A 27,801-nucleotide genomic window follows, 5' to 3' on the forward strand; every position below is an offset into this window, starting at 1 on the left:
TAGTCTATTATTTTATCATGTATATTTATACAGATGCTTAAAGTCCATGAACATGCATACAGCTATAAAAAATATCTAACTTAATCTTCATTTCCCAGCCTAACAATTTCTTAAACAACTGCTATTCTCAGCTAAGCTGATTAACTTATCAAAAGCAATTGAAAATAATTATTTTAATGAGTGAAAGTTCTACAAAAACACATTTAATAATATTTGCCCAGCTCTTACAAAAATGGCTGATTGCAAACACTATAGATTTACAAACAATCATCCTTAGGTATCTGGCTAATACTAAATTTGTAAAGGATGCATTCCCTGAAAGTTATGCCAAATATTTGTTCAATGAACAAATATTTATTAAGTTCTAGTGTGTTCCAAATGCATGTCATGTTGAGAAGAGTTTGCTCCTTTAAGTCCTTCAAGGTGCATCCTTAGAGATTTATGTGCATAAAGGAGAGAGCTAAGGTAGTGCTTCTGACTTTCTCCATGTGGAGTCTCCTGGGGAGTTTCACCATGTGGAGGACCTGTTTTGCTAGGCTAGCAAAAGACCAGAGAAATAGGTGAGGCTTAGAGTTACCCTTTTCTGTTTGTTGCACCCAGATTCAGACCTTTAATCAATTACCTTGTGACAAAGAAAGCTCCCTCTCTTACTTAACGACATGGCCCAGTTGCCATCCTTGCCTCTCTGACTCGACCAATCTTCAGGAAGGAATGGGGTATAATAGAGAAAGCAGCTTTTAGTTTTCCTTAGAGGCTAACTACCATTGACGTTCTTGGTTCTGGGGATGCAAAGATGGGGTCCCTGTCATCAAAGAAATTATTACTTTTTGAGGGAAAAGAAATACCCTTGAGCAATTACATCAGAATATGATAACATACTCAATGGCAATCTGTGGGAAAACACTAAGAGCTCCTGGCTTCACAAAGAAGGTGCTGGCACTATTCAAAGAGATGAGTCAGTCTTCCACAAAGCTCAGCGTGATGAGAGAGGGGTAAATTCTCGGGACATAGCTTTTTTTCTTTTGGCTCTTAATACTCTAGGTAGTCCTGCTTTTTTGTTTTTTTTTTTGTGGTACGCGGGCCTCTCACTGTTGTGGCCTCTCCCGTTGCGGAGCACAGGCTCTGGACGCGCAGGCTCAGCGGCCATGGCTCACGGGCCCAGCCGCTCCGCGGCATGTGGAATCTTCCCGGACCGGGGCACAAACCCGTGTCCCCTGCATCAGCAGGTGGACTCTCAACCACTGCGCCACCAGGGAAGCCCCGGTAGTCCTGCTTTTTCAAAGCTTTTTCACTAGATTTGTCCTGACACTTCATTTTGAATAAAGTCTGGGTTTCATTCTATGACTTGCTCTGTGAAATATTTTATAGCCTTTCCCCCAAGCATCACAATTACACTGAGGCACAATGCTGTACCTGGTTCATTGTTCCTTACTTACACTTGGTGGCTGGCCCCATTTCTCTCACGAACGTTGACATTAATTGCTTAAAGGAAGAAAGTGATTTCTAAACGTAGGTTTACATGTTTCTTATTAGATAAGATAAACTTACAATGTTCTTCACGTGCTTCACAAGTATGGTCAGCTTCGCATCCTCGTATGTTATGACTAACTGCACCTTAGGCTTCTTGTCAGGAAACTTCTCACCTGATGAAACAGTAGAGTTTTAGTGGATTAAATTGGAAGTGGCTGATCACAGGATAAACTGAACATTCAAAGACTAAAGCAGGACCAATGAATAATATGAAAAAGAAACATTTTTCATATGACACTGAAAACATAATACTCTTCAGGAAACTGGGTTGGTTAAGATAGGATTTGTGTCTAATAATCCTGAATCTATTCTACCTCCTCATAGTCTATGTTTTGTTTCAATCGATACCATTATTTTCCCGATTATTAAAGCCTGAGACCTCAGTGTCATTTTTGGCCGCAATTTTCTCCTCAACATTCAGTACAATGAGCTTAAAGTATTAGGGAACATAGGAGTTGAAAGTGTTGGCTTTAGAAGTCAGTGAGTCTGGGGTGCAGGTCCCAGCACTATACTAAAGACCGTGACTAAGTTAATCGACTTCTGTAAAATGGAGATAATAGTCATCTACTTCAGGACAGTTGAGATGATCTCAGTGAATGTTTGCAATCACTCCATATATTTACACTCAGCTCTTCCTTTCCAGTTCTGCTGTGCCTAGTGCAGATGCATATGGATCTTTTGCCTGAACTACTAGAACATTCTCTTCCCCTCCTCCAGAACCCAAATGTATTTGTACACAATTACCAGTATAATCTTCCTAGGGCAACTTTTATAAAATTACTCTTCGATCAAAGTACTGTTCATAGCTTTCCATAGCTTATGAAAAAGTCTGAATTTTTCAGCTTTGTATTACTGCTTCTTATTGAATCTGTCTTATTTCCCATTCTTATTATTTCATACTGCAGTCTGTATGTTCAGTTCTACAGACATGCTCTGCTATTTCCTTGCAGACATTGCTCATATTATTCCCTTTATTTAAAATGATCTCTTCCACCATTTTTGGCTATTGAAATTTTACCTTTCTGCAAGGCCTAATTAAAATGCAAAAGGGTTTCTGTGGTCGCCACCCTCTGAACTCCCCTTAGCACGGCCCTTATCACTTAATATTTATATTGTAATTATTACCTTACATGTCTCAATTTGCTTAGTGGATTACAATCTCCCTTAGGGCTTACTTTTTTCCTATTTCCCCAAGGGATATATAAATCAGTGCTTGCTCCATAAAGTTGCACTAAACGTTTATTTAATGACAAAAGTAATCTCAATTTTCCTTTCAAGTTATATCATTCCAACATTAAAACGAAGGCTTTAGTTTTTTAATTAAAATTTTCCAGATTATAGCCCAAGGATTAAGCATAATTCACAGTTTTCTAATATTTCCCTTGGTAATCTCTGGTTGTATGTTTTCTGAGGGAATTCAGAAAGAAGAAATTTACTACTAATAAGGAATTTGGCAATGTTTTGTTGTGGGCTCACTGGGGTCCACGTTGTTTTCTGATAGTCAGTTTTAGCTCTCTAATCCTAACATTTGAAAATTAAACCTGAGCTTTATGTTTCTTCTCCCAAAGCCTTTTACATGTTTATTAGAATAGTTTACACATTTTAAATAGGTAATATTAATTAATTTTATTGTTAATGTGGATTATTTACATTGAAATAGTTAAAATTCACATCGAGTGTTTCTTACAACTGAAATGGTAATTACGTAAATATAATAAAAAAATTCTTCCTTAAAATATCTTGATTATGATGACTGAGTGACGCTGTGAGTTTGAGAAACTACGAGATAATTTTGACTGTAGTACTTGGGTAAATTGTATTTCATAATACAAAAATGTAGTTGAACTTTTGGTATGAGTATGCTAAAAATGCTGATACTTTTTGATGCACAATGAACATAATTTTTGAATTAAAGAGTGCAAGGATTATTAATTAGAAACTTAATGTGTTTAATTAGAGGAGCTTTAATTCAGACAGGAAATTAGCATAAATTTATGGGTGAGTGTCTAAATGATAATCATGCAACTGTTACTTGAATTGACTGAAGATGATATTCCACCCTAAACCTTTCATGCAAGATTAGTAATCACAGTATCCATCAAAACATGTCAGACTTTAGAACCCACTGAAAATACAGGCCACTCGGAAGTCTTAGTAGTCAATGTAGTAATAGCAGAGGTACTTAGGATTTTTAGAATTCTTATTGTGTGCCAAATGTTGAGCTAACAGTTTCACGTACATAAACTCACTAAATCCCCACAGCAAACCTACAAAGTTTGTTACCTCCATTTTACCCATGAGGAAACTGAGGTATTTTGGTCCAAGTTTAGGCAGGGTCAAATGATCTCTAAAGACTATGTTTTTGAACATCATGCTATAAGGGGCAACAAGGGGTCAATAACCTAAGGGAAAGAATTTAAACGAAGAGCCCAGAGAGGGAGACTTTTGAGAATAGCTTCACAGGGACTAGAAGATGCTAGAATATCTTGATTTTTCTGCTTCAAGTGATTCTGGGGGATCTAATCATGCTTAATCTAACCATTTATAGTAACCCCAAGAACTGTTAAAATATTATTGGTCCAAAGAATGACTGTGTTGAAACGCTTGAATGCATGGCACTACAGCAGCTAATACGGGCTTAATTATGCATAATGTGTCCATTAATGTTAAAAAATACCATTTCAAAATTTAACTTCCTTTCAGATATAATATATTCATATGATTCAAAAATGAAAATTTATTTTTAAAGTATACAGTAAAAAGCCTTCCTCCCATTCCTAACACCTATTCACCCAGTCCTCCCATTATTATCATTTTTTAAACATTTTTATTGGAGTATAATTGCTTTACAATGGTGTGTTTCTGCTTTATAACAAAGTGAATCAGCTATACATATACATATATCCTCATATCTCCTCCCTCTTGCGTCTCCCTCCCACCCTCCCTATCCCACCTCTCTAGGTGGACACACATCACTGAGCTGATCTCCCTGTGCAATGTGGCTGCTTCCCACTAGCTAGCTATTTTACATTTGGTAGTGTATATATGTCCATGCCACTCTCTCACCTTGTCGCAGCTTACCCTTCCCCCTCCCTATGTCCTCAAGTCCATTCTCTACGTCTGCATCTTTATTCCTGTCCTGCCCCTAGGTTCTTCAGAACCATTTTCTTTTTTTGGATTCCATATACATGTGTTAGCATACGGTATTTGTTTTTCTCTTTCTGACTTACTTCACTCTGTATGACAGACTCTAGGTCCATCCACCTCACCACAAATAACTCAATTTCGTTTCTTTTTATGGCTGAGTAATATTCCATTGTATATATGTGCCAAATTTTCTTTATCCATTCAGCTGTCAATGGACACTTAGGTTGCTTCCATGTCCTGGCTATTGTAAATAGAGCTGTAATAAACACTGTGGTACATAACTTTTTTTTTCACATCTTTATTGGACTATAATTGCTTTACAATGGTGTGTTAGTTTCGGCTTTATAAAAAAGTGAATCAGCTATGCATATACATATATCCCCATATCTCCTCCCTTTTCTGTCTCCCTCCCACCCGCCCTATCCCACCCCTCTAAGTGGACACAAAGCACCGAGCTGATCTCCCAGTGCTATGTGGCTGCTTCCACTAGCTATCTATTTTACATTTGGCATGAATCTTTTGAATTATGGTTTCCTCAGATATATGTCCAGTAGTGGGATTGCTGGGTTGTATGGTAGTTCTATTTTTAGTTTTTTAAGGAACCTCCATACTGTTCTCCATAGTGGCTGTATCAAGTTACATTCCCACCAACAGGGCAAGAGAGTTCCCTTTTCTCCATACCCTCTCCAGCATTTATTGTTTGTAGATTTTTTGATGATGGCCATTCTGACTGGTGTGAGGTGATACCTCGTAGTTTTGATTTGCACTTCTCTAATGATTAGTGATGTTGAGCATCCTTTCATGTGTTTGTTGGCAATCTGTATGTCTTTTTGGAGAAATTTCTATTTAGGTCTTCTGCCCATTTTTGGATTTGGTTGTTTGATTTTTTGATATTGAGCTGCATGAGATGCTTGTAAATTCTGGAGATTAATCCTTTGTCCGTTGCTTCGTTTGCAAATATTTTCTCCCATTCTGAGGGATGTCTTTTGGTCTTGTTTATGGTTTCCTTTGCTGTGCAAAACCTTTGAAGTTTCATTAGGTCCCATTTGTTTATTTTTGTTTTTATTTCCATTTCTCTAGGAGGTGGGTCAAAAAGGGTCTTGCTGTGATTTATGTCATAGAGTGTTCTGCCTATGTTTTCCTCTAAGAGTTTTATAGTGCATGGCCTTACAGTCAGGCCTTTAATCCATTTTGAGTTTATTTTTGTGCATGGTGTTACAGAGTGTTCTAATTTCATTCTTTTACATGTAGCTGTCCAGTTTTCCCAGCACCACTTATTGAAGAGACTGTCCTTTCTCCATTTTATATCCTTGCCTCTATCAAAAATAAGGGCAACAAAATGTGCATTCCATTATCTATATTTCTGTTTTTGTGCCAGTACCATACTGTCTTGATTACTGTAGATTTGTAGTATAAGCTGAAGTCTAGGAGCCTGATTCCTTCAACTCCGTTTTTCTTTCTCAAGATTGCTTTGGCTACTCGGGGTCTTTTGTGTTTCCATACAAATTGTGAATTTTTTTGTCTAGTTCTGTGAAAAATGACATTGGTAGTTTGATAGGGATTGCATTGAATCTGTAGATTGCTTTGGGTAGTATAGTCATTTTCACAATGTTGATTCTTCCAATCCAAGAACATGGTATATATCTCCAACTGTTTGTAAAATCTTTAATTTCTTTCATCAGTGTCATAGTTTTCTGCATACAGGTCTTTTGTCTCCTTAGGTAGGTTTTTCATAGGTATTTCATTCTTTTTTGTTGCAATGGTAAATGGGAGTGTTTCCTTAATTTCTCTTTCAGATTGTTCATCATTAGTGTATAGGAATGCAAGAGATTTCTGTGCATTAGTTTTGTATCCTGCTACTTTACCAAATTCATTGATTAGCTCTAGTAGTTTTCTGGTAGCATCTTTAGGATTCTCTATGTATAGTATCATGTCATATGCAAATAGTGACAGCTTTACTTCTTTTCTGATTTGGATTCCTTTGATTTCTTTTTCTTCTCTCATTGCTGTGCCTAAAACTTCCAAAATTATGTTGAATAATAGTGGTGAGAGTGGACAAGCTTGTCTTGTTCCTGATCTTAGAGGAAATGGTTTCAGTTTTTCACCATTGAGAACGATGTTGGCTGTGTGTGTGTCATATATGGCCTTTGTTATGTTGAGGTAAGTTCCGTCTAAGCCTACTTTCTGGAGGGTTTTTATCATAAATGGGTGTTGAATTTTGTCCAAAGCTCTTTCTGCATCTATTGAGATGATCATATGTTTTTCTCCTTCAATTTGTTAATATGGTTTATCACATTGATTGATTTGCATATATTGAAGAATCCTTGCATTCCTGGGATAAAACCCACTTGATCATGGTGTATGATCCTTTTAATGAGCTGGTGGATTCTGTTTGCTAGTATTTTGTTGAGAATTTTTGCATCTATGTTCATCAGTGATATCAGCCTGTAGTTTTCTTTCTTTGTAACATCTTTGTCTTGTTTTGGTGTCAGGGTGATGGTGGCCTCATAGAATGAGTTTGGGAGTGTTCCTCCCTCTGCTATATTTTGGAAGAGTTTGAGAAGGATAGGTGTTAGCTCTTCTCTAAATGTTTGATAGAATTCACCTGTGAAGCCATCTGGTACTGGGCTTTTGTTTGTTGGAAGATTTTTAATCACAGTCTCAATTTCAGTGCTTGTGATTGGTCTGTTTATATTTTCTGTTTCTTCCTGGCTCAGTCTTGGAAGGTTGTGCTTTTCTAAGAATTTGTCCATTTCTCACATGTCCATTTTATTGGCATATAGTTGCTTGTAGTAATCTCTCATGATCCTTTGTATTTCTGCAGTGTCAGTTGTTACTTCTCCTTTTCTACTGATTTGAGTCTTCTCCCTTTTTTTCTTTGTGAGTTGGCTAATTGTTTATCAATTTTGTTTATCTTCTCAAAGAACCAGCTTTTAGTTTCACTGATCTTTGCTGTTGTTTCCTTCATTTCTTTTTCATTTCTTTCTGATCTGATCTTCATGATTTCTTTCCTTCTGCTAACTTTGGGGTTTTTTTATTCTTCTTTCTCAATAGCTTTAGGTGTAAGGTTAGGTTGTTTATTTGAGATGTTTCTTGTTTCTTGAGGTAGCATTGTATTGCTATAAACTTCCCTCTTAGAACTGCTTTTGCTGCATCACATAGGTTTTGGGTCATCGTGTTTTCATTGTCGTGTGTTTCTAGGTATTTTTTTTTTTTTTTTTTTTTTTTTTTGTTCTAGGTATTTTTGATTTCCTCTTTGATATCTTCCATGATCTCTTGGTTATTTAGTAGCGTATTGTTTAGCCTCCATGTGTTTGTATTTTTTACAGTTTTTTTCATGTAATTGATATCTAGTCTCATAGCATTGTGGTTGGAAAAGATACTTGAAACGATTTCAATTTTCTTAAATTTAGCAAGGCTTGACTTGTGACCCACGATATGTTCTATCCTGGAGAATGTTCCATGAGCACTTGAAAAGAAAGTGTATTCTGTTGTTTTTGGATGTAATGTCCTATAAATATCAATTAAGTTCATCTGGGTTAATGTGTCATTTAAAGCTTGTGTTTCCTTAATTACTTTCATTTTGGATGATCTATCCATTGGCGAAAGGGGGTGTTAAAGTCCACTACTAGTATTGTGTTACTGTTGATTTCCCCTTTTATGGCTGTTAGCATTTGCCTTAGGTATTGAGGTGCTCCTATGACGGGTGCATAAATATTTACAATTGTTATATCTTCTTCTTGGATTGATCCCTTGATCATTACGTAGTGTCCTTCTTTGTCTATTGTAATAGTCTTTATTTAAAGTCTATTTTGTCTGATATGAGAATTGCTATTCCAGCTTTCTTTTGATTTCCATTTGCATGTAATATCTTCTTTCTTCCCCTCACTTTCAGTCTGTATGTGTTCCTAGGTATGAAGTGCGTCTCTTGTAGACAGCATATATATGGGTCTTGTTTTTGTATCCATTCAGCCAGTCTATGTCCTTTGGTTGGAGCATTTAACCATTTACATTTAAGATAGTTATCAATATATATGTTCCTGTTACCATTTCTTAATTGTTTTTGGTTTGTTATTGTGGGTCTCTTCCTTCTCTTGTGTTTCCTGCCTAGAGAATTTCCTTTAGCATTTGTTGTAAAGCTGGTTTGTAGGTGCTGAATTCTCTTAGCTTTTGCTTGTCTGTAAAGGTTTTAATTTCTCCATCAAATCTAAATGAGATCCTTGCTGGGTAGAGTAATCTTGGTTGTAGGTTTTTCCCTTTCATCACTTTAAATATGTCCTGCCAGTCCCTTCTGGCTTGCAGAGTTTCTGCTGAAAGATCAGCTGTTAACCTTATGGGGGTTCCCTTGTGTGTTATTTGTTGTTTTTCCCTTGCTGCTTTTAATTTTTTCTTTGTATTTAATTTTTGATAGTATGTGTCTTGGCATGTTTCTCCTTGGATTTATCCTGTATGGGACTCTCTGTGCTTCCCGGACTTCATTGACTATTTTCTTTCCCATATTAGGGAAGTTTTCAACTATAATCTCTTCATATATTTTCTCAGTCCCTTTTTCTCTTCTTCTTCTGGGACCCCTATATTTCGAACGTTGTTGCGTTTAATGTTGTCCCAGAGCACTCTGAGATTGTCCTCAATTCTTTTCATTCTTTCTTCTTTATTCTGCTCTGCAGTGGTTATTTCTACTATTTTATCTTTCGGGTCACTTATCCATTCTTCTGCCTCAGTTATTCTGCTATTGATTCCTTCTAGAGAATTTTTAATTTCACTTATTGTGTTGTTCATCATTGTTTGTTTGCTCTTTAGTTCTTCTAGGTCCTTATTAAATGTTTCTTGTATTTTCTCCATTCTATTTCCAAGATTTTGGATTATCGTTACTGTCATTACTCTGAATTCTTTTTCAGGTAGACTGCCTATTTCCTCTTCATTTGTTTGGTGTGGTGGGTTTTTGCTTTGCTCCTTCATCTGCTGCGTATTTCTCTGTCTTCTCATTTTGCTTAACTTACTGTGTTTGGGGTCTCCTTTTTGCTGGCTGCAGATTCGTAGTTCCCATTGTTTTTGGTGTCTGCCCCCAGTGGCTAAGGTTGGTTTAGTGGGTTGTGTAGGCTTCCTGGTAGAGAGGACTGGTGCCTGTGTTCTGGTGGATAAGGCTGGATCTTGTCTTTCTGGTGGGCAGGACCACGCCTGGTTGTGTGTTTTGGGGTGTCTGTGACCTCATTATGATTTTAGGCACCCTCTCTGGTAAAGGGTGGGGTTGTGTTCCTCTGTTGCCAGTTGTTTGGCATAGGGTGTCCCGCACTGTTGCTTGCTGGTCTTTGAGTGGAGCTGGGTCTTAGTGTTGAGATGGAGATCTCTGGGAGATCTTTCACCGTTTGATATTACATGGAGCCAGGAGGTCTCTGGTGGACCAATGTTCTGAACTCAGCTCTCCTACCTCAGAGGCACAGGCCTGACACCTGCCCAGAGCACCAAGACTCTGTCAGCCACACAGCCAGGTATGTGGGGAGTTTCTTGCCTTTTGGGAAGTCTGAGGTCTTCTGCCAGTGTTCAGTCGGTGTTCTGTAGGAGTTGTTCCACATGTAGGTGTGTTTCTGATGTATTTGTGGGGAGGACGTGATCTCCACGCCTTACTCCTCCGCCATTTGAAGGTCTGCCTCCCCATTATTATTTTATTCGTTTTCCATATATTTCTCCAGATGGACACATATTCTTCCAGAATTTCTCCATATAAGTAAATATGAATAAGTATTTTTATTCTCACCCCTTTTTCCAAAAAGGAATAGCATATTTACTATTCTACACAACAGTCTTGGAGATACTTTCATGTCAATAATACAAAGCTTCTTTATTTTTTAAATATACTTTCACATTATTCCATCATGAGGAAATAGCATAATTTATTTAACACTTTACCCATTGACGGGCAAGTGGGTTGTTCCCAATGCTTTCTAGATGTTACAAACCATGCTGCAGTAAATAGCCTTGAATATGTATCATTTTGTACCTGTGCACAAATACCATAGGATAGATTTCAGCCGCCGAATTGCTGAGTCATAGGGTATTAGCATTTTAATTTTGGTAAACATTCCCAAATTGTCTTCCACGGAGGTTGTACCAATTTGCATTATCACCAGCAGTGTATGAGTGTCTGCTGATTTATAACAATGCTTGTTAATTAAAGTTTTGAATTTTTGCCCATCTGATGAGTTAAAACGGCATCAGTATAGTTGTAATTTGCATTTTTCTTATGAGTGACCTTGAGGATTCTTTCATTTGGTTAAGAGCCACTTGTATTTTGTGTGTGTGTGTGTGTATTATTTTTTCGTATTCTTTACACAGTTTTCTATTTGGTCATTGGTCTGTTTCTTACCAATTTATAGGCGATGGTTGCATGTTAAATAATCAACCCTTCATATGTGATAAATTGCAAATATTTCCCTCATTTTGTCTCTCATCTTTGCTTTTTTTTTTGCAGTACGTGGGCCTCTCACTGTTGTGGCCTCTCCCGTTGCGGAGCACAGGCTCTGGATGCACAGGCTCAGTGGCCATGGCTCATGGGCCCAGCCACTCTGCAGCATGTGGGATCTTCCCGGACCAGGGCACAAACTGGTGTCCCCTGCATCAGCAGGCGGACTCTCAACCACTGCACCACCAAGGAAGCCCTCTTTGCTTTTTTTGAACTTTGCTACAGTGTTTTATATCATGCAGAATTGTTATAGCTTCTGAATTTGTAGTCATAGTTACAGCAGCTCATCCGAAGATTAAAAAGCATTTTTTCCATGTTTTCTTTGTCATATACATGGTTTCATTATTTACATTTAAAATCTTTCACTCATTTGGTATTTATCCTGGCATATGGTGTGAAGTATACTATGCCAACATTATTTGTTGAATTTTCTCTTACTTGTTTGGGCAACTATTAAATTCCTGAATATATCTGACTCTGTTTATGGACATTCCATTATGTTTTACTTGCTCATCTACTTATGCACTGACACCTGCACTGTTTAATTATTGATGCTTTGTAATGAGTTTTTATATCTGATAAGGCTAAACTCACCTCTTTGTTTTGCTAATTTTTCCTGGCTTTTCTTTGTTAATTTTTGTTTATGAACTGTATAATTAGTTTATTTAAATAAAAATAAATCTGTTGGAGATCAGTCAAAATGGTGGAGTAAGAGGATGTGGAGCTCATCTCCCGACATGAACACATCAAAAATACATCTATATGTGGAACAATTCTCACTGAAAACTAATTGGCAGAGGACTCCTGTACAACCAAGGCTGTAAGAAAGATATACATGTAATCAGGTATGAAGGAAAGAAAAGCAATTGGGTTGGGATCTTTGTCCCTGAGAGGGGCCCAGAAGAAAAGGGAGGATTCTTGGGCAGACACCTGCCCTGGGGAGTGAGCAGTGAGAGCCAGATTGGGCACCCCAGTCCTGGGGTCCTATACAGGGGAGAAGTGCCCTCTTGGCTGGTTGGAGGACCACTGGAACTAACAGGGGAGCTGTGAGAAGCCTGGATTCTGCTCCTGAGGAGCACATGCATGCTGGCTTGACCCCAAGAAGGGCAGAAAGATCTAGTGATTGCTGGGTTTCCTGCAACCACCTTGGTGCATGCCCCAGCCCAAGTTAAGTGAACACTCCAGCCCCATTCACTTCACATCACGGTGTGGTATTCAATCTGGGGCAACCAATACTGGGGATAAGACACAACTGAGGGATACAGAGACTACGCAGAGCTTGGGCAAGCCTGGGTGGAATGGCAGCGGCCATGATTTGTGCTTACTCAAGAAGCACATCACAAGCAGCCCAGATCTCTGAGAGCAGCCACTCCACCACAGCTCACGCCCTGGTACATGTTGAGAGTCTACACAGGCCCTGCCTGTCCTGTGCTGTGGCTCCACAGTGGAAAGGAGGGTGGTGGAGGCTGGTGACAGTGACTGATTGAGAAGGATGACGAAGACTTGCACCTAAGGCTGCACCTGAGCCGAGTGAGGGAAAAAATCGCAGGTGCCTGCACAGTCAGTGCAGCAGAGACAGCTTGGACCTCTGCTGTGGCCGACACAAGCTGACAGCCTGCGTGGGCCCCCTTGCTTCAACATTCCCTCACTCTGGGGCAAGGGTTCCAGTGTGGGGCTAGGGGAAAACCCACACTTAAAGGCACCTGTCATTTTTTTTCACACTCGACTCCAGCTTTAAGACCCTCCATTTCCAGCCCACCCTCTACCAAGGGGGTAGCTGTCAGCACACCCTGAGGAAAGATGTGATTTGCATCCATGTCAAATCCAGCTCTCCCACTAAAGGTACTGGGCACATACAGTATGTATAGGGATGTTCCCATATAGGGACAGCCCTTCAAGACTGCAACAGGTAACTGTTTCATCTAAATTCATAGAGGCAGAGAAAGTTAAGCAAATGAAAAGGCAAAGGAACTGCTCTCAATTGAAACAGCAAGAGAAAACGGTTGAAGAAACAAATAATGAAACAGAAATAAACAATTTACTAGATAAAGAATTCAAAGCATTTGCAATAAAAATGTTAATTGGATTAGGGTAAATACATGTACACAGTGAAAATTTTAACAAGTAACCAGAAAATATTTTTTAAAAAATCAGAAATGAAGAATTCAATAGCTTAAATTAAAAAACACAATAGAAGGAATGAATAGCAGATTAAGTGATACAGAAGAAAGCATTAAGTGATCAATGAAACCAAGACTTAGTTTTTTAAAAAGATAAACAAAATTGATAAACATTTATCCAGGCTCACCAAGAAGGAAAGAGGGAGGACCCAAATAAACAAAATAAGAAATGAAAGAAGAGAAATAACAACTGATACCACAGATTTTAAAAAAATCAAAAGAAAATATTACCAACAGTCATATGCCAACTAATTGGATAACTTAGAAGAAATGGACAAATTTCTAGAAACATACAACCTGTCAAGACTGAATCAAGAAAAATAGACAATGTGAACAAACCAATCACTGCAGTGAAATTGAATTTGTAATTAAAAACCTCCCAGAAAACAAAAGTCCTGGATGGCTTCACAGGGGAATTCTACAAAACATATAAAGAATGACTACTACTTATCTTTCTCAAACTATTCCAAAAAATTGAAGAGGACAGAAAACTCCCAAATTTATTCTATGAGGCCACCATTACCCTGATATGAAAACCAGACAAGGACACTACAATAAAAGAAAATTACAGGCCAATTTCTTTGATGACTGTAGATGCAAAAATCAACAAAATACTAGGAAAGTGAATCCAACAATCTATAAAAAGGATGATACACCACGATCAAGTTGGATTTATTCCAGGGGTACAAAGATGGTTCAACATTCACAAATCAATCACTGTGATACACCACATTAACAAAAGGAAGGATAATAATTACATGAGCATCTTAATAGATGCAGAAAAAACATTTCACAAAATTCAACATCAATTCATGATAAAAACTTTCATCAAAGTGGGTAGAGAGGGAACATATCTCAACATAATAAAGTCCATTTATGACAAACCCACAAGTAACATCATACTCAATGGTGAAAAGCTGAAAACTTTTCTTCTAAAATCAGGAACAAGACACTCTCACCACTTCTATTTAATAGCGTTGGAAGCCCTAGACACAGCAATCAGACAAGAAAAAAGAAATAAAAGACATCCAAATTGGAAGGGAAGAAGTACATCTGTCACTATTTGCAGATAATATGATACTTTATATAGAAAAACCCAAAGTCTACAGCCAAAAACTATTAGAATTAATAAATAAATCCAGCAAAGTTGTAGGATATAAGATTAATATACAGAAATGTGTTACTTTTCTATATAGTAAAAATGAACTATGAAAGTAAAAAAAAAAATCCCATTTACAGTTGCATCAAAAAGAATGAAACGCCTAGGAATAAGGTTAACCAAGGAGGTGAAAGACCTATACTCTGAAAACTATAAAACACTGATGAAGGAAATTGAAGGTGATACAAAGAAGTGGAAAGATATCTCATGCTCTTGGATTGGAAGAATTAATATTGTTACAATGGCTGTACTATCCAAAGCAATCTAGAGATTTAATGCAATCCTTATTAAAACACCCATGACATTTTTCACAGCAGTAGAACAAATAATCCTAAAATTCATATGGAACCACAACAGACCCTGAATTGCTAAAGCAATCTTGAGAAAAAAGAACAAAGCTGGAGGAATCATACTTCCTGACTTCAGACTATACTGCAAAACTACAGTAATGAAAACAGCATGGTACTGGCATAAAAACAGGCACACAGATCAATGGAACAGAATAGAGAGCCTAGAAATAAATCCATGCACCTGTGATCAATTAATCCACGATAAAGGAAGCAAGAATACACAATGGAGAAAAGACACTCTCTTCAATAAGTGGTGCTGGGAAAACTGGACAGATACATGTTAAAGAATGAGATTAGAACATTTCCTCACACCATATACAAAAATAAACTCAAAATGGATTAAATACCTAAATGTAAGATAGGAAACAATAACTCTCATAGAAAAGAACTTAGGTAGAACACTCTCTGACATAAAGTGTAGTAATATTTTTTTGGATCTGTTTCCTAAGCCAAAAGAAATCAAATAAACAAATGGGACCTAATTAAACTTAAAAGCTTTTGCACAGCAAAGGAAACCATTGACAGAACGAAAAGGCAGCCTACTGAATGGGAGAAAATATTTGCAAATGATATGACTGATAAGGGGTTAATACTCAAAATAACATAAACAGCTCATACAACTCAATATCAAAAAAACAACCTGATTAAAAAATGGGCAGAAGGTCTGAATAGACATTTTTCCAAAAAAGACACACAAATGGCAAACAGGCACATGAAAAGATGCTCAACATCATTAATCATTAGAGATATGAAAATTAAAACAACAATGAGATATCATCACGTCACACCTGAGAGAATGGCTATCATCAAAAGGTCTACAAATAATAAATGTTGGCAAGGACATGGAGAAAAGGGAACCTTCATACACTGTTGGTGGGAACATAAATTGGTATAGCCACTATGGCAAACTGTGGAGATTCATCAAAAAACTGAAAATGGAACTATCATATGATCCAGTATTCCACTCCTGGGTATATAACCAGAGAAAACAAAAACACTAATTCAAAAAGATACATGCATTCCAATGTTCTTGGCAGTAGTACGTGAGCCAACACATGGAAGCAACTCAACTGTCCATCAACATATGAATGGATAAAGAAGATAAAGAAGATGTGGTGTATATATATACACACACACACACACAATCACATACACACACACACACACAATGGAATACTACTCAGCCATAAAAAAGAATGAAATTCTGCCACTTGCAGCAACATGGATGGACATAGACAATATTATACTTAGTGAAATAAATCAAATAAAGACAAATATTGTATGATACCACTCATACGTGGAGTCTAAAAAGTAAAACAAAAGAATGTATATAGCAAAACGGAAACAGACTCACAGATACAGAAAATAAACTAGTGGTTACCAGTGGGGAGGGGGAAAAGGGGAGGGGCAAGATAGGAGTATGGGATAAGAGATACAAACTATTATGTATAAAATAGAGAAGCAACAAAGATACGTTATATAGCTCAGGGACTAAAGCCATTATCTTGTAATAACTTTTAATGGAGTATAATCTATAAAAATATTAAACCATTATGCTATACACATGAAACTAATATAATATTTTAAATCAACTATACTTCAATAAAAAATACTTAAATCTGTTTGTCGTTTAAAATTTTATATTTCAAAATTAAATTGGAAATATCTGACATCTTTATGATGTTGAATCTTCCTACCCAAAGTATGCTATATCTTTCCATTCGTTCAAGGCATCTTTCAATAGTGTTTTAAAGTTTTCTTCATTTGGTATGGTACTTTTCCTGTTAAATTTATTCCTAGGGTTTTTTTGTTTTGTTTTGGTTTGGTTTTCTGGGGTTTTTTTTGCTGCCATTGTAATGGGGATCTTTCTGCTATTATATATTCTAACTAGTTATTACATATATGTAACAATATTTTATATACATATATATATATGTATGCAATAGATATCTATATATGAAGGTGGTACCTGATACCTTTGTTGAATTTCATCATTTGTGATAGATTTTTAGTTGATTCTCATTTTTCTAGGTATGTGATCATATTACTGGCAACCAGTAATTAATTTTGTCTTCTCTTTGCCAAAGTTTATGCTTCTAATTCTTTTCTATTTAAAATAACTTAGTTAGTTCACAGATATTTATTGACCTATTATGGACAAGGCACTGTTCTAGGCCTTTGGAACATATTAGACAAAATCCCCCTCTTGGCAATTCTATAGTATTGGGGGAGATATTAAAAAAGCAATAAACATAATAAATAAGTAGAATTTATAATATGCTGAATATGACTAATGATAAGGAAAAAACCACAACAGGATGAAGGCACTGGGAGCTTCCAGAATACGAGGCAGATTGCAGTTTTAGATGCGATGATCAGGGTACTTCTCATTGAAAAGGCAAATTTAGAGCAAAGACCTTCAAAAGAGGGGATGGAGGAATCACATGTTGGCTAATATTTTCAGCACAATGTAATGTAATCGTGATGCTCAAGGGCATAGTGCCTTATTTTATACTCTAGTGGAAATATTTTTCCACTATTTCTCTGCATGCCTGATGTGGGCTTTGGATAGCCAAGATAGATACATTTTCTCCTGTTAAGGCATTACCCATTTATTTTTATTTGAGTGTTTTATCAGGAAAGTTTATTGAAATTTATCAAAAGCCTTTTCAGTGTCTGTAATGAAGACCATGCTATTTTCTCCTTAAATCTATTAATATGGTAATGTGTATTATATACTATGTGCATTACCAGCATTGAAATGTTCTGGCATTTATGGTCATGGTGAATTATATTCCTTTAGTGTGCTGATGGATTAATTTGGTTAATATTTTATTTAGAATTTTCCATTATATTCAGAAGTGAGGTTAACCTGTGATTCCTTTTTTTTTTTGCAATCCTTGTAATCATTGAAGCTACTGGCATAACTACTTTATTTGCTTCATAAAAGTAATACAGAAAATTTACCTTACTTTTCTCTGTTCTGGAATTGTTTAAATAACAGTGGAATTATCTGCTTTTTAAAAGTTTGGCATAGTCCCTCTGGAAATCATCAGAACTTGGTACTGTTTCATCGGTTGCTTTTTGAAACTTTTCTATTTATTCTATCTACTTTGATCTTTTCTGGGGTAAATTGTGTTTTCCTAGAACACTACCTATTTCAGACATTTACAAATTTAGTTTTTTAAAGTTGAACAAAGTCTCTTACTACTCTTCAATTTCATCTCTTTCTATGGTTACTTCTTGCTTCTCCTATTGTATTTTGTGTATTTGCATTTGCCTCCATTCTTTTGATTAGATTAGCTAGTGGCTTATTTATTTTATTGTTTACTTTTAACTTCCAGATTTATTTAATCTACTGTTTTCTGTGTTCTAAATCATAAATCTACTTTTATCTTTATCCATGTTTTTCTTTTTGTCATCCTTTAGTTTGTTTTGTGCCTCTTGTTCCAATTTCCCTCTGAGCATTGCTTTATCTTTCTCTCATGGTTTCTGAGATGCGGTATTTCATTATTGCCCTTCTTTGGAAATTTTGCGATTTTGATTTATAAGTCCTTTTGACCCAAGAGATGTTCAAGAGAGTTAAATTTTTTATATCTCCAAATTTAAGTATCTTTTAGCTTTCTGAATTTTTCCATTGATTTCTCACTGTATTGTCTCATGATTAGAGAATATGTCATACTATTTCTATTTTTAAGGATATATTGAAATTTCCTTTGTGACCTAATATATAATCTATTTTCATGAATGTTCCATGGGCACTTGAAAATAAGCTATATTCTCTATTTTTAGGATAAAGAGTTTGATACAAATTAACAAAATTTGCCTTATTAATTTTACTATTTAGTTTTTCTATGTGTCACTTCTGTTTTTCTACTCAGTCTTTCATAAATCAAGAGAAGCAAATTAGAATATCCTATTACTAGTTTGTTTTTGTGTGTTTCTCCTTGTATGTCCCATAATTTCCGTTTTATACATGCTGCTGTCATATTTGTATGCTGTCATAACTGCTTATATCTTTATTGAGAACTGTACTTGTTATAGTTAAGTTCCATTCCTGTTTAACTCAAGGCTTTTGGGACCAAATTCCACCTTTTTTATATAAGACTGTGACTTCTGGTTTCCATGTCCTTGCATTGCCTAATATACCTATGCCTTTATTTTAATCTTCAATCTTTTAAAATCACTTTAAAGTGATTTAAGTGTGTTTTTACATTAAATATAGAGTTATGGTTTTCACTTTCACTCCAGTTGGAATTTTCTTAATAGATGAGTTAAGCCTATTTATACTTATTGATATAATAGATAGGTTTTCTCTTTGTTCATATTGTTTTAAGTTATTAAAGAAATAGAACATTTTTGTTTTCATGGTTTTTAAAGAAAGCCTTTCACAAAGTGATTTGTTTTTATTTTTATGTACTTATGATACTTAGGGAAGCTTTAATTTTTGCTCTAGTGGTTACTTTTATTTAATATTCTTTTCACAATATTTGTTTCCTAATAGAAACAAAGATAAAATTAGTGTGCATAATCTTTCTCATCTACTTTGATCTACCACCCAATTTTTGATATATTCAATGCTGTGATCTTTTTCAGTGTTTATCTAACACTAATATTACATATGCTAAGATTTTTTTATTGCTTGATTTGTTAGACTTTAAGTGATATCTTTTGACACCCAGCTATTAGACATGGGGTAATTAGAGAAAGTCCTCTAACTCTCATCTTTTTTTTATCTTTTCCTTCTCACATCAGCCACAAGTAAAAATCTAAAATAATCTTCTAATTAGAAACATGAGATTATATGATATAGTATAGCAAAATGCATATTTTAAATTGAAAATTTGAAAAACAACTTAATACAAGCATTTATTTCCAAGTAGTCCTAACCCATCACCTCTTGTCCTTCCATATCATTAAAATTTCAATTGAAAACCTGGATAACATACTTCAATTTACAGATAATTGGTCTGGGCTTTGCCACAGCAAGTAGCTAGAACATTAACCAGAGAGACTCTGCCATGGAGACTGCATGGCTTCAAGCTCCCTTTTAAATTAACACCTCAAAGGAGAGGTAGCGATGTGAGGTAATGATTGAAAGCTCCTGTTTGCCATCATTTGTAATTATCAATGGTCTAAACAAGCTCATTAATTCATCCTCTTAACGCTGGCAACTGTTGTCTTTGATGATGTTCTACTCCATTACCTATGGTATTGTTTCTATAGCTTAACAAAAATCAATCTTCTGTGTGTCAGAGTTGTGTACTGGTGGATAATTTTTATTTTCCTGGAGGTATTATTTGGCATGAGGGCCATATTAATTTGTGGAGAGTTTAAACAGTCTGTCATTAAAGAATATACAAGATCTATCAACTTTCTGGTTAGTGCCCTGGTTGGGTCTGGTGTCTGTAATATTTAATGCAGTAACTTACAGATTTTTTTTTTTCCAGGCGATACTTCAAGAGAATTCTAGTGGTTGGGAAGCATTGAGTTCCTTGTGCCAGGGCTTCTCCACATAAAATGGTGAGTGTGAGAGAAGTAGCATAAATTTGGGTTTTGATTTCTTCTCTCTTGTCCTTTCTATAAAAATGGCAAGCTACCTTGGCAGAGAATATTAACATATCTCCCATTATTGTTCTTTCTATCATCAGTTATTTGTTCAGTAATTCTTTATGAGCATGTAGAGAAGGCCAGACACTGTGCTAGGCACTGGGGTTACAAGGTTGAGCCATACAGACAAGGATTATGTGTTCATGGGTTTTTAGCCTACAAAGAAGCACATAACATAGATATCATTGCAATACATATTTTGAGGAAAAAACATTACAGGACTATATAGCAAAGGCAATTGAGATGAGATCTGAAGGATGCAAAAAATGATGAGGATGTTCTTGGATTGGAAGAATCAACATTGTGAAAATGACTCTACTACCCAAAGCAATCTACAGATTCAATGCAATCCTTATCAAACTACAATGGCATTTTTCACAGAACTAGAACAAAAAATGTCACAATTTGTGTGGAAACACAAAAGACCCCGAATAGGCAAAGCAATCTTGAGAAAGAAAAATGGAGCTGGAGGAATCAGGCTCCCTGACTTCAGACTATACTACAAAGCTACAGTAATCAAGACAGTATGGTACTGGCACAAAAACAGAAAGATAGATCAATGGAACAGGATAGGAAGCCCAGAGATAAACCCACACAATATGGTCACCTTATCTTTGATAAAGGAGGCAAGAATATACAGTGGAGAAAATACAGCCTCTTCAATAAGTGGTGCTGGGAAAACTGGACAGCTACATGTAAAAGAATGAAATTAAAACACTCTCTAACACCATACACAAAAATAAACTCAAAATGGATTAAAGACCTAAATGTAAGGCCAGGCACTATCAAACTCTTACAGGAAAACATAGGCAGAACACTGTATGACATAAATCACAGCAAGATCCTTTTTGACCCACCTCCTACAGAAATGGAAATAAAAACAAAAGTAAACAAATGGGACCTAATGAAACTTCAAAGCTTTTGCACAGCAAAGGAAACCATAAACAAGACCAAAAGACATCCCTCAGAATGGGAGAAAATATTTGCAAATGAAGCAACTGACAAAGGATTAATCTCCAAAATATACAAGCAGCTCATGCAGCTCAATATCAAAAAAACAAACAACCCAATCCAAAAATGGGCAGAAGACCTAAATAGACATTTCTGCCAAGAAGATATACAGATTGCCAACAAACACATGAAAGGATGTTCAACATCACTAATCATTAGAGAAATGTAAATCAAAACTACAATGAGGTATCACCTCACACCAGTCAGAATGACCATCATCAAAAAATCTACAAACAATAAATGCTGGAGAGGGTGTGGAGAAAAGGGAACCGTCTTGCACTGTTGGTGGGAATGTAAATTGATACAGCCCCTGTGGAGAACAGTTTGGAGGTTCCTTAAGAAACTAAAAATAGAACTACCATACGACCCAGCAATCCCACTACTGGGCATATACCCTGAGAAAACCATAATTCAAAAAGAGTCATGTACCAAAATGTTCATTGCAGCCCTATTTACAATAACCAGCACATGGAAGCAACCTAAGTGTCTATAGACAGATGAGTGGATAAAGAAGGTGTGGCACATATATACAATGGAATATTATTCAGACACAAAAAGAAACGAAATTGAGTTATTTGTAATGAGGTGGATGGACCTGGAGACTGTCATACAGAGTGAAGTAAGTCAGAAAGAGAAAAACAAATACCATATGCTAACACATATATATGGAATCTAGAAAAAAAACCAAAAATGGTTCTGAAGAACCTAGGAGCAGGACAAGAATAAAGACGCAGATGTAGAGAATGGACTTGAGGACACAGGGAGGGGGAAGGGTAAGCTGGGACGAAATGAAACAGTGGCATGGACATATATACACTATCAAATGTTAAATAGATAGCTCGTGGGAAGCAGCTGCATAGCACAGGGAGATCAGTTCGGTACTTTGTGACCACCTAGAGGGGTGGGATAGGGAGGGTGGGTGGGAGACGCAAGAGGGAGGAGGTATGGGGATATATGTACACGTATAGCTGATTCACTTTGTTATACAAAAGAAACTAACACATCATTGTAGAGCAATTATACTCCAATAAAGATGTTAAAAAAAAAATGATGGTGAGGACTTCCCTGGTGGCGCAGTGCTTAAGAATCTGCCTGCCAGTGCAGGGGACATGGGTTCAAGCCCTGGTCCTGGAAGATCCCACGTGCTGGGGAGCAACTAAGCCGGTGCGCCATAACTACCGAATCTGCACTCTAGAGCCCGCGAGCCACAACTACTGAGCCTGCGTGCCACAACTACTTAAGTTTGGGTGCCTACAGACCCTGCTCTGCAACAAGAGAAGCCACCGCAATGAGAAGCCCGTCCACTACAATGAAGAGTAGGCCCTGCTTGCTACAACTAGAGAAAGCCCATGCACAGCAACGAAGACCCAACGCAGCCAAAATATAAATAAATAAATAAATATGTGACAAATAGCAAAAACTTCCTTATTAAAAAAAAAATGGGTGGAGATCACCTTCCTCCCCACAGATACACCAGAAATACATCTACACGTGGAACAACGCCTACAGAACACCTACTGAACGCTGGCAGAAGACCTCAGACCTCCCAAAAGGCAAGAAACCCCCCACGTACCTGGGTAGGGCAAAAGAAAAAAATAAACAGAGACAAAAGGATAGGGACGGGACCTGCACCAGTGGGAGGGAGCTGTGAAGGAGGAAAGGTTTCCATACACTAGGAAGCCCCTTCTCAGGCGGAGACTGCGGGTGGCGGAGGGGGAAGCTTCGGGGCCGCGGAAGAGAGCGCAGCAAAGGGGTGCTGGAGGCAAAGCGGGAGATTCCCGCACAGAGAATCAGGGCCGAACGGCACTCACCAGCCCGAGAGGCTTGTCTGCTCCCCCGCCGGGGCGGGCGGGGCTGGGAGCTGAGGCTCGGGCTTCGGTTGCAGCGCCAGGTTGGCAGCGTGAACACAGCCTGCAGGGGGTTAGTGCACCACGGCTAGCCAGGAGGGAGTCCAGGGAAAAGTCTGGACCTGCCGAAGAGGCAAGAGACTTTTTCTTACCTCTTTGTTTCCTGGTGCGCGAGGAGAGGGGATTAAGAGCGCTGCTTAAAGGAGCTCCAGAGACAGGCGCGAGCCGCGGCTAAAAGCGCGGACCCCAGAGACGGACATGAGACGCTCAGGCTGCTGCTGCCGCCAACAAAAAGCCTTTGTGCAAGCACAGGTCACTATCCACACCCTCCTTCTGAGGAGCTTGTGCACCCCGCCACTGCCAGGGCCACGGGATCCACGGTCAACTCCTTCCGGAGAACGCACGGCGCGCCTCAGGCTGGTGCAGCGTGACGCCGGCGTCTGCTGCCGCAGGCTCGCCCCGCCCTCCGTGCCCCTCCCTCCCCTCCAGCCTGAGTGAGCCAGAGCCGCGGAATCAGCGGCTCCTTTAACCCCGTCCTGTCTGAGCGAAGAACAGACGCCCTCCGGCGACCTACACGCAGAGGCAGGGCCAAATCCAAAGCTGGGAGCTGTGAGAACAAAGAAGAGAAAGGGAAATCTCTCCCAGCAGCCGCAGAGGCAGCGGATTAAAGCTCCACAATCAACTTGATGTACCTGCATCTGTGGAATACATGAATAGACAATGAATCATCCCAAATTAAGGAGGTGGACTTGAGAGCAAGATTTATGATTTTTTCCCCTTTTCCTCTTTTTGTGAGTGTGTATGTGTATGCTTCTGTGTGAGATTTTGTTTGTATAGCTTTGCATCCACCATTTGTCCTAGAGTTCTATCCGTCCGGGTTTTTATGTTTGTCTTTAAATTTTTTTTTCTTTTTTTTCTCTTAATAATTATTTTTTTATTTTAATAACTTTATTATATTTTATCTTACTTTACTTGATTCTACTTTATCTCCTTTCTTTTTTTCCTTCCTTCCCTCCTTCCTTCCTTCTTCCCTCCCTTTCTTTCTTTCTTTCTCTCTTTCTACTTCTACTAATTCTTTCTTTCTACTTTTTCTCCCTTTTATTCTGAGCCGTGTGGATGAATGGCTCTTGGTGCAGCAGCCAGGAGTCAGTGCTGTGACTCTGAGGAGGGAGAGCCAACTTCAGGACACTGGTCCACAAGAGACGTCCCAGCTCCACATAATATCAAACGGTGAAAATCTCCCAGAGATCTCCAACTCAACACCAGCACCCAGCTTCATTCAATGACCAGCAAGCTACAGTGCTGGACATCCCATGCCAAACAACTAGCAAGACAGGAACACAAACCCACCCATTAGCAGAGAGGCTGCCTAAAATCATAATAAGTCCACAGACACCCCAAAACACACCGCCAGACGTGGACCTGCCCACCAGAAAGACAAGATTCAGACTCATCCACCAGAACACAGGCACTAGTCCCCTCCACCAGGAAGCCTACAAAACCCACTGACCCAACCTTAGCCACTGGGGACAGACACCAAAAACAACGGGAACTACGAACCTGCAGCCTGCCGAAAGGTGACCCCAAACACAGTAAGATAAGGAAAATGAGAAGACAGAAAAACACACAGCAGATGAAGGAGCAAGATAAAAACCCACCAGACCTAACAAATGAAGGGGAAATTGGCAGTGTACCTGAAAAAGAATTCAGAATAATGATAGTAAAGATGATCCAAAATCTTGGAAATAGAATAGACAAAATGCAAGAAACATTTAACAAGGACCTAGAAGAACTAAAGATGAAACAAACAATGATGAACAACACAATAAATGAAATTAAAAATACTCTAGATGGGATCAATAGAATAACTGAGGCAGAAGAACGGATAAGTGACCTGGAAGATAAAATAGTGGAAATAACTACTGCAGAGCAGAATAAAGAAAAAAGAATGAAAAGAACTGAGGACAGTCTCAGAGACCTCTGGGACAACATCCAACGCACCAACATTCGAATTATAGGGGTTCCAGAAGAAGAAGAGAAAAAGAAAGGGACTGAGAATATATTTGAAGAGATTACAGTTGAAAACTTCCCTAATATGGGAAAGGAAATAGTTAATCAAGTCTGGGAAGCACAGAGAGTCCCATACAGGAAAAATCCAAGGAGAAATATGCCAAGACACATATTAATCAAACTGTCAAAAATTAAATACAAAGAAAACATATTAAAAGCAGCAAGGGAAAAACAACAAATAACACACAAGGGAATCCCCATAAGGTTAACAGCTGATCTTTCAGCAGAAACTCTGCAAGCCAGAAGGGACTGGCAGGACATATTTAAAGTGATGAAGGAGAAAAACCTGCAACCAAGATTACTCTACCCAGCAAGGATCTCATTCAGATTTGATGAAGAAATTAAAACCGTTACAGACAAGCAAAAGCTGAGAGAGTTCAGCTGAGAGAGTTCAGCACCACTAAACAAGCTTTACAGCAAATGCTAAAGGAACTTCTCTAGGCAAGAAACACAAGAGAAGGAAAAGACCTACAAAAACGAACCCAAAACAATTAAGAAAATGGGAATAGGAACATACAAATCGATAATTACCTTAAATGTAAATGGACTAAATGCTCCCACCAAAAGACACAGATTGGCTGAGTGGATACAAAAACAAGACCCATATATTTGCTGTCTACAAGAGACCCACTTCAGACCTAGAGACACATACAGACTGAAAGTGAGGGGATGGAAAAAGATATTTCATGCAAATGGAAACCAAAAGAAAGCTGGAGTAGCAATTCTCATATCAGACAAAATAGACTTTAAAATAAAGACTATTAGAAGAGAGAAAGAAGGACACTACATAATGATCAAGGGATCAATCCAAGAAGAATATATAACAATTGTAAATATTTATGCACCCAACATAGGAGCACCTCAATACATAAGGCAAATACTAACAGCCATAAAAGGGGAAATCGACAGTAACACATTCATAGTAGGGGACTTTAACACCCCACTTTCACCAATGGACAGATCATCCAAAATGAAAATAAAAAGGAAACACAAGCTTTAAATGATACATTAAACAAGATGGACTTAATTGATATTTATAGGACATTCCATACAAAAACAACAGAATACACATTTTTCTCAAGTGCTCATGGAACATTCTCCAGGATAGATCATATCTTGGGTCACAAATCAAGCCTTGGTAAATTTAAGAAAACTGAAATTGTATCAAGTATCTTTCCAACCACAATGCTATGAGACTAGATGTCAATTACAGGAAAAGATCTGTAAAAAATACAAACACATGTAGGCCAAACAATACACTACTTAATAAGGAAGTGATCACTGAAGAAATCAAAGAGTACATCAAAAAATACCTAGAAACAAATGACAATGGAGACACGACAACCCAAAATCTATGGGATGCAACAAAAGCAGGTCTAAGAGGGAAGTTTATAGCAATACAATCCTACCTTAGGAAACAGGAAACATCTCGAATAAACAACCTAACCTTGCACCTAAAGCAATTAGAGAAAGAAGAACAAAAAAACCCCAAAGTTAGCAGAAGGAAAGAAATCATAAAGATCAGATCAGAAATAAATGAAAAAGAAATGAAGGAAACGATAGCAAAGATCAATAAAACTAAAAGCTGGTTCTTTGAGAAGATAAACAAAATTGATAAACCATTAGCCAGACTCATCAAGAAAAAAAGGGAGAAGACTCAAATCAATAGAATTAGAAATGTAAAAGGAGAAGTAACAACTGACACTATAGAAATACAAAAGATCATGAGAGATTACTACAAGCAACTCTATGCCAATAAAATGGACAACCTGGAAGAAATGGACAAATTCTTAGAAATGCACAACCTTCCAAGACTGAACTAGGAAGAAATAGAAAATATGAACAGACCAATCACAAGCACTGAAATTGAAACTGTGATTAAAAATCTTCCAACAAACAAAAGCCCAGGACCCGATGGCTTCACAGGCAAATTCTATCAAACATTTAGAGAACAGCTAACACCTATCCTTCTCAAACTCTTCCAAAGTATAGCAGAGGGAGGAACACTCCCAAACTCATTCTACGAGGCCACCATCACCCTGTTCCAAAACCAGACAAGGATGTCACAAAGAAAGAAAACTACAGGCCAATATCACTGATGAACATAGATGCAAAAATCCTCAACAAACTACTAGCAAACAGAATCCAACAGCTCATTAAACGGGTCATACACCATGATCAAGTGGGGTTTATTCCAGGAATGCAAGGATTCTTCAATATATGCAAATCAATCAACGTGATACACCATATTAACAAATTGAAGGAGAAAAACCATATGATCATCTCAATAGATGCAGAGAACGCTTTTGACAAAATTCAACACCCATTTATGATAAAAGCCCTGCATAATGTAGGCATAGAGGGAACTTTCCTCAACATAATAAAGGCCATATATGACAAACCCACAGCCAACATCGTCCTCAATGGTGAAAAACTG

General features: G+C 37.6%; 1 protein-coding gene across 6 annotated transcripts in view; it reads right to left on the reverse strand.

Annotated features, from left to right (window-relative positions):
• Positions 1–27,801, reverse strand: part of PIK3C2G (phosphatidylinositol-4-phosphate 3-kinase catalytic subunit type 2 gamma) — a 366,119-nt gene that overhangs the window by 32,649 nt on the left and 305,669 nt on the right. For all 6 annotated transcript variants that reach the window (XM_019936917.3, XM_019936884.3, XM_073788986.1 and 3 more), the window contains one exon: positions 1,549–1,643. In XM_019936917.3, coding sequence (XP_019792476.2) covers positions 1,549–1,643 — 95 coding nt within the window. The remainder of the gene's footprint in view (positions 1–1,548; positions 1,644–27,801) is intronic.

This window comes from Tursiops truncatus, chromosome 11 (assembly GCF_011762595.2).
Source record: "Tursiops truncatus isolate mTurTru1 chromosome 11, mTurTru1.mat.Y, whole genome shotgun sequence".
Taxonomy (NCBI): domain Eukaryota; kingdom Metazoa; phylum Chordata; class Mammalia; order Artiodactyla; family Delphinidae; genus Tursiops; species Tursiops truncatus.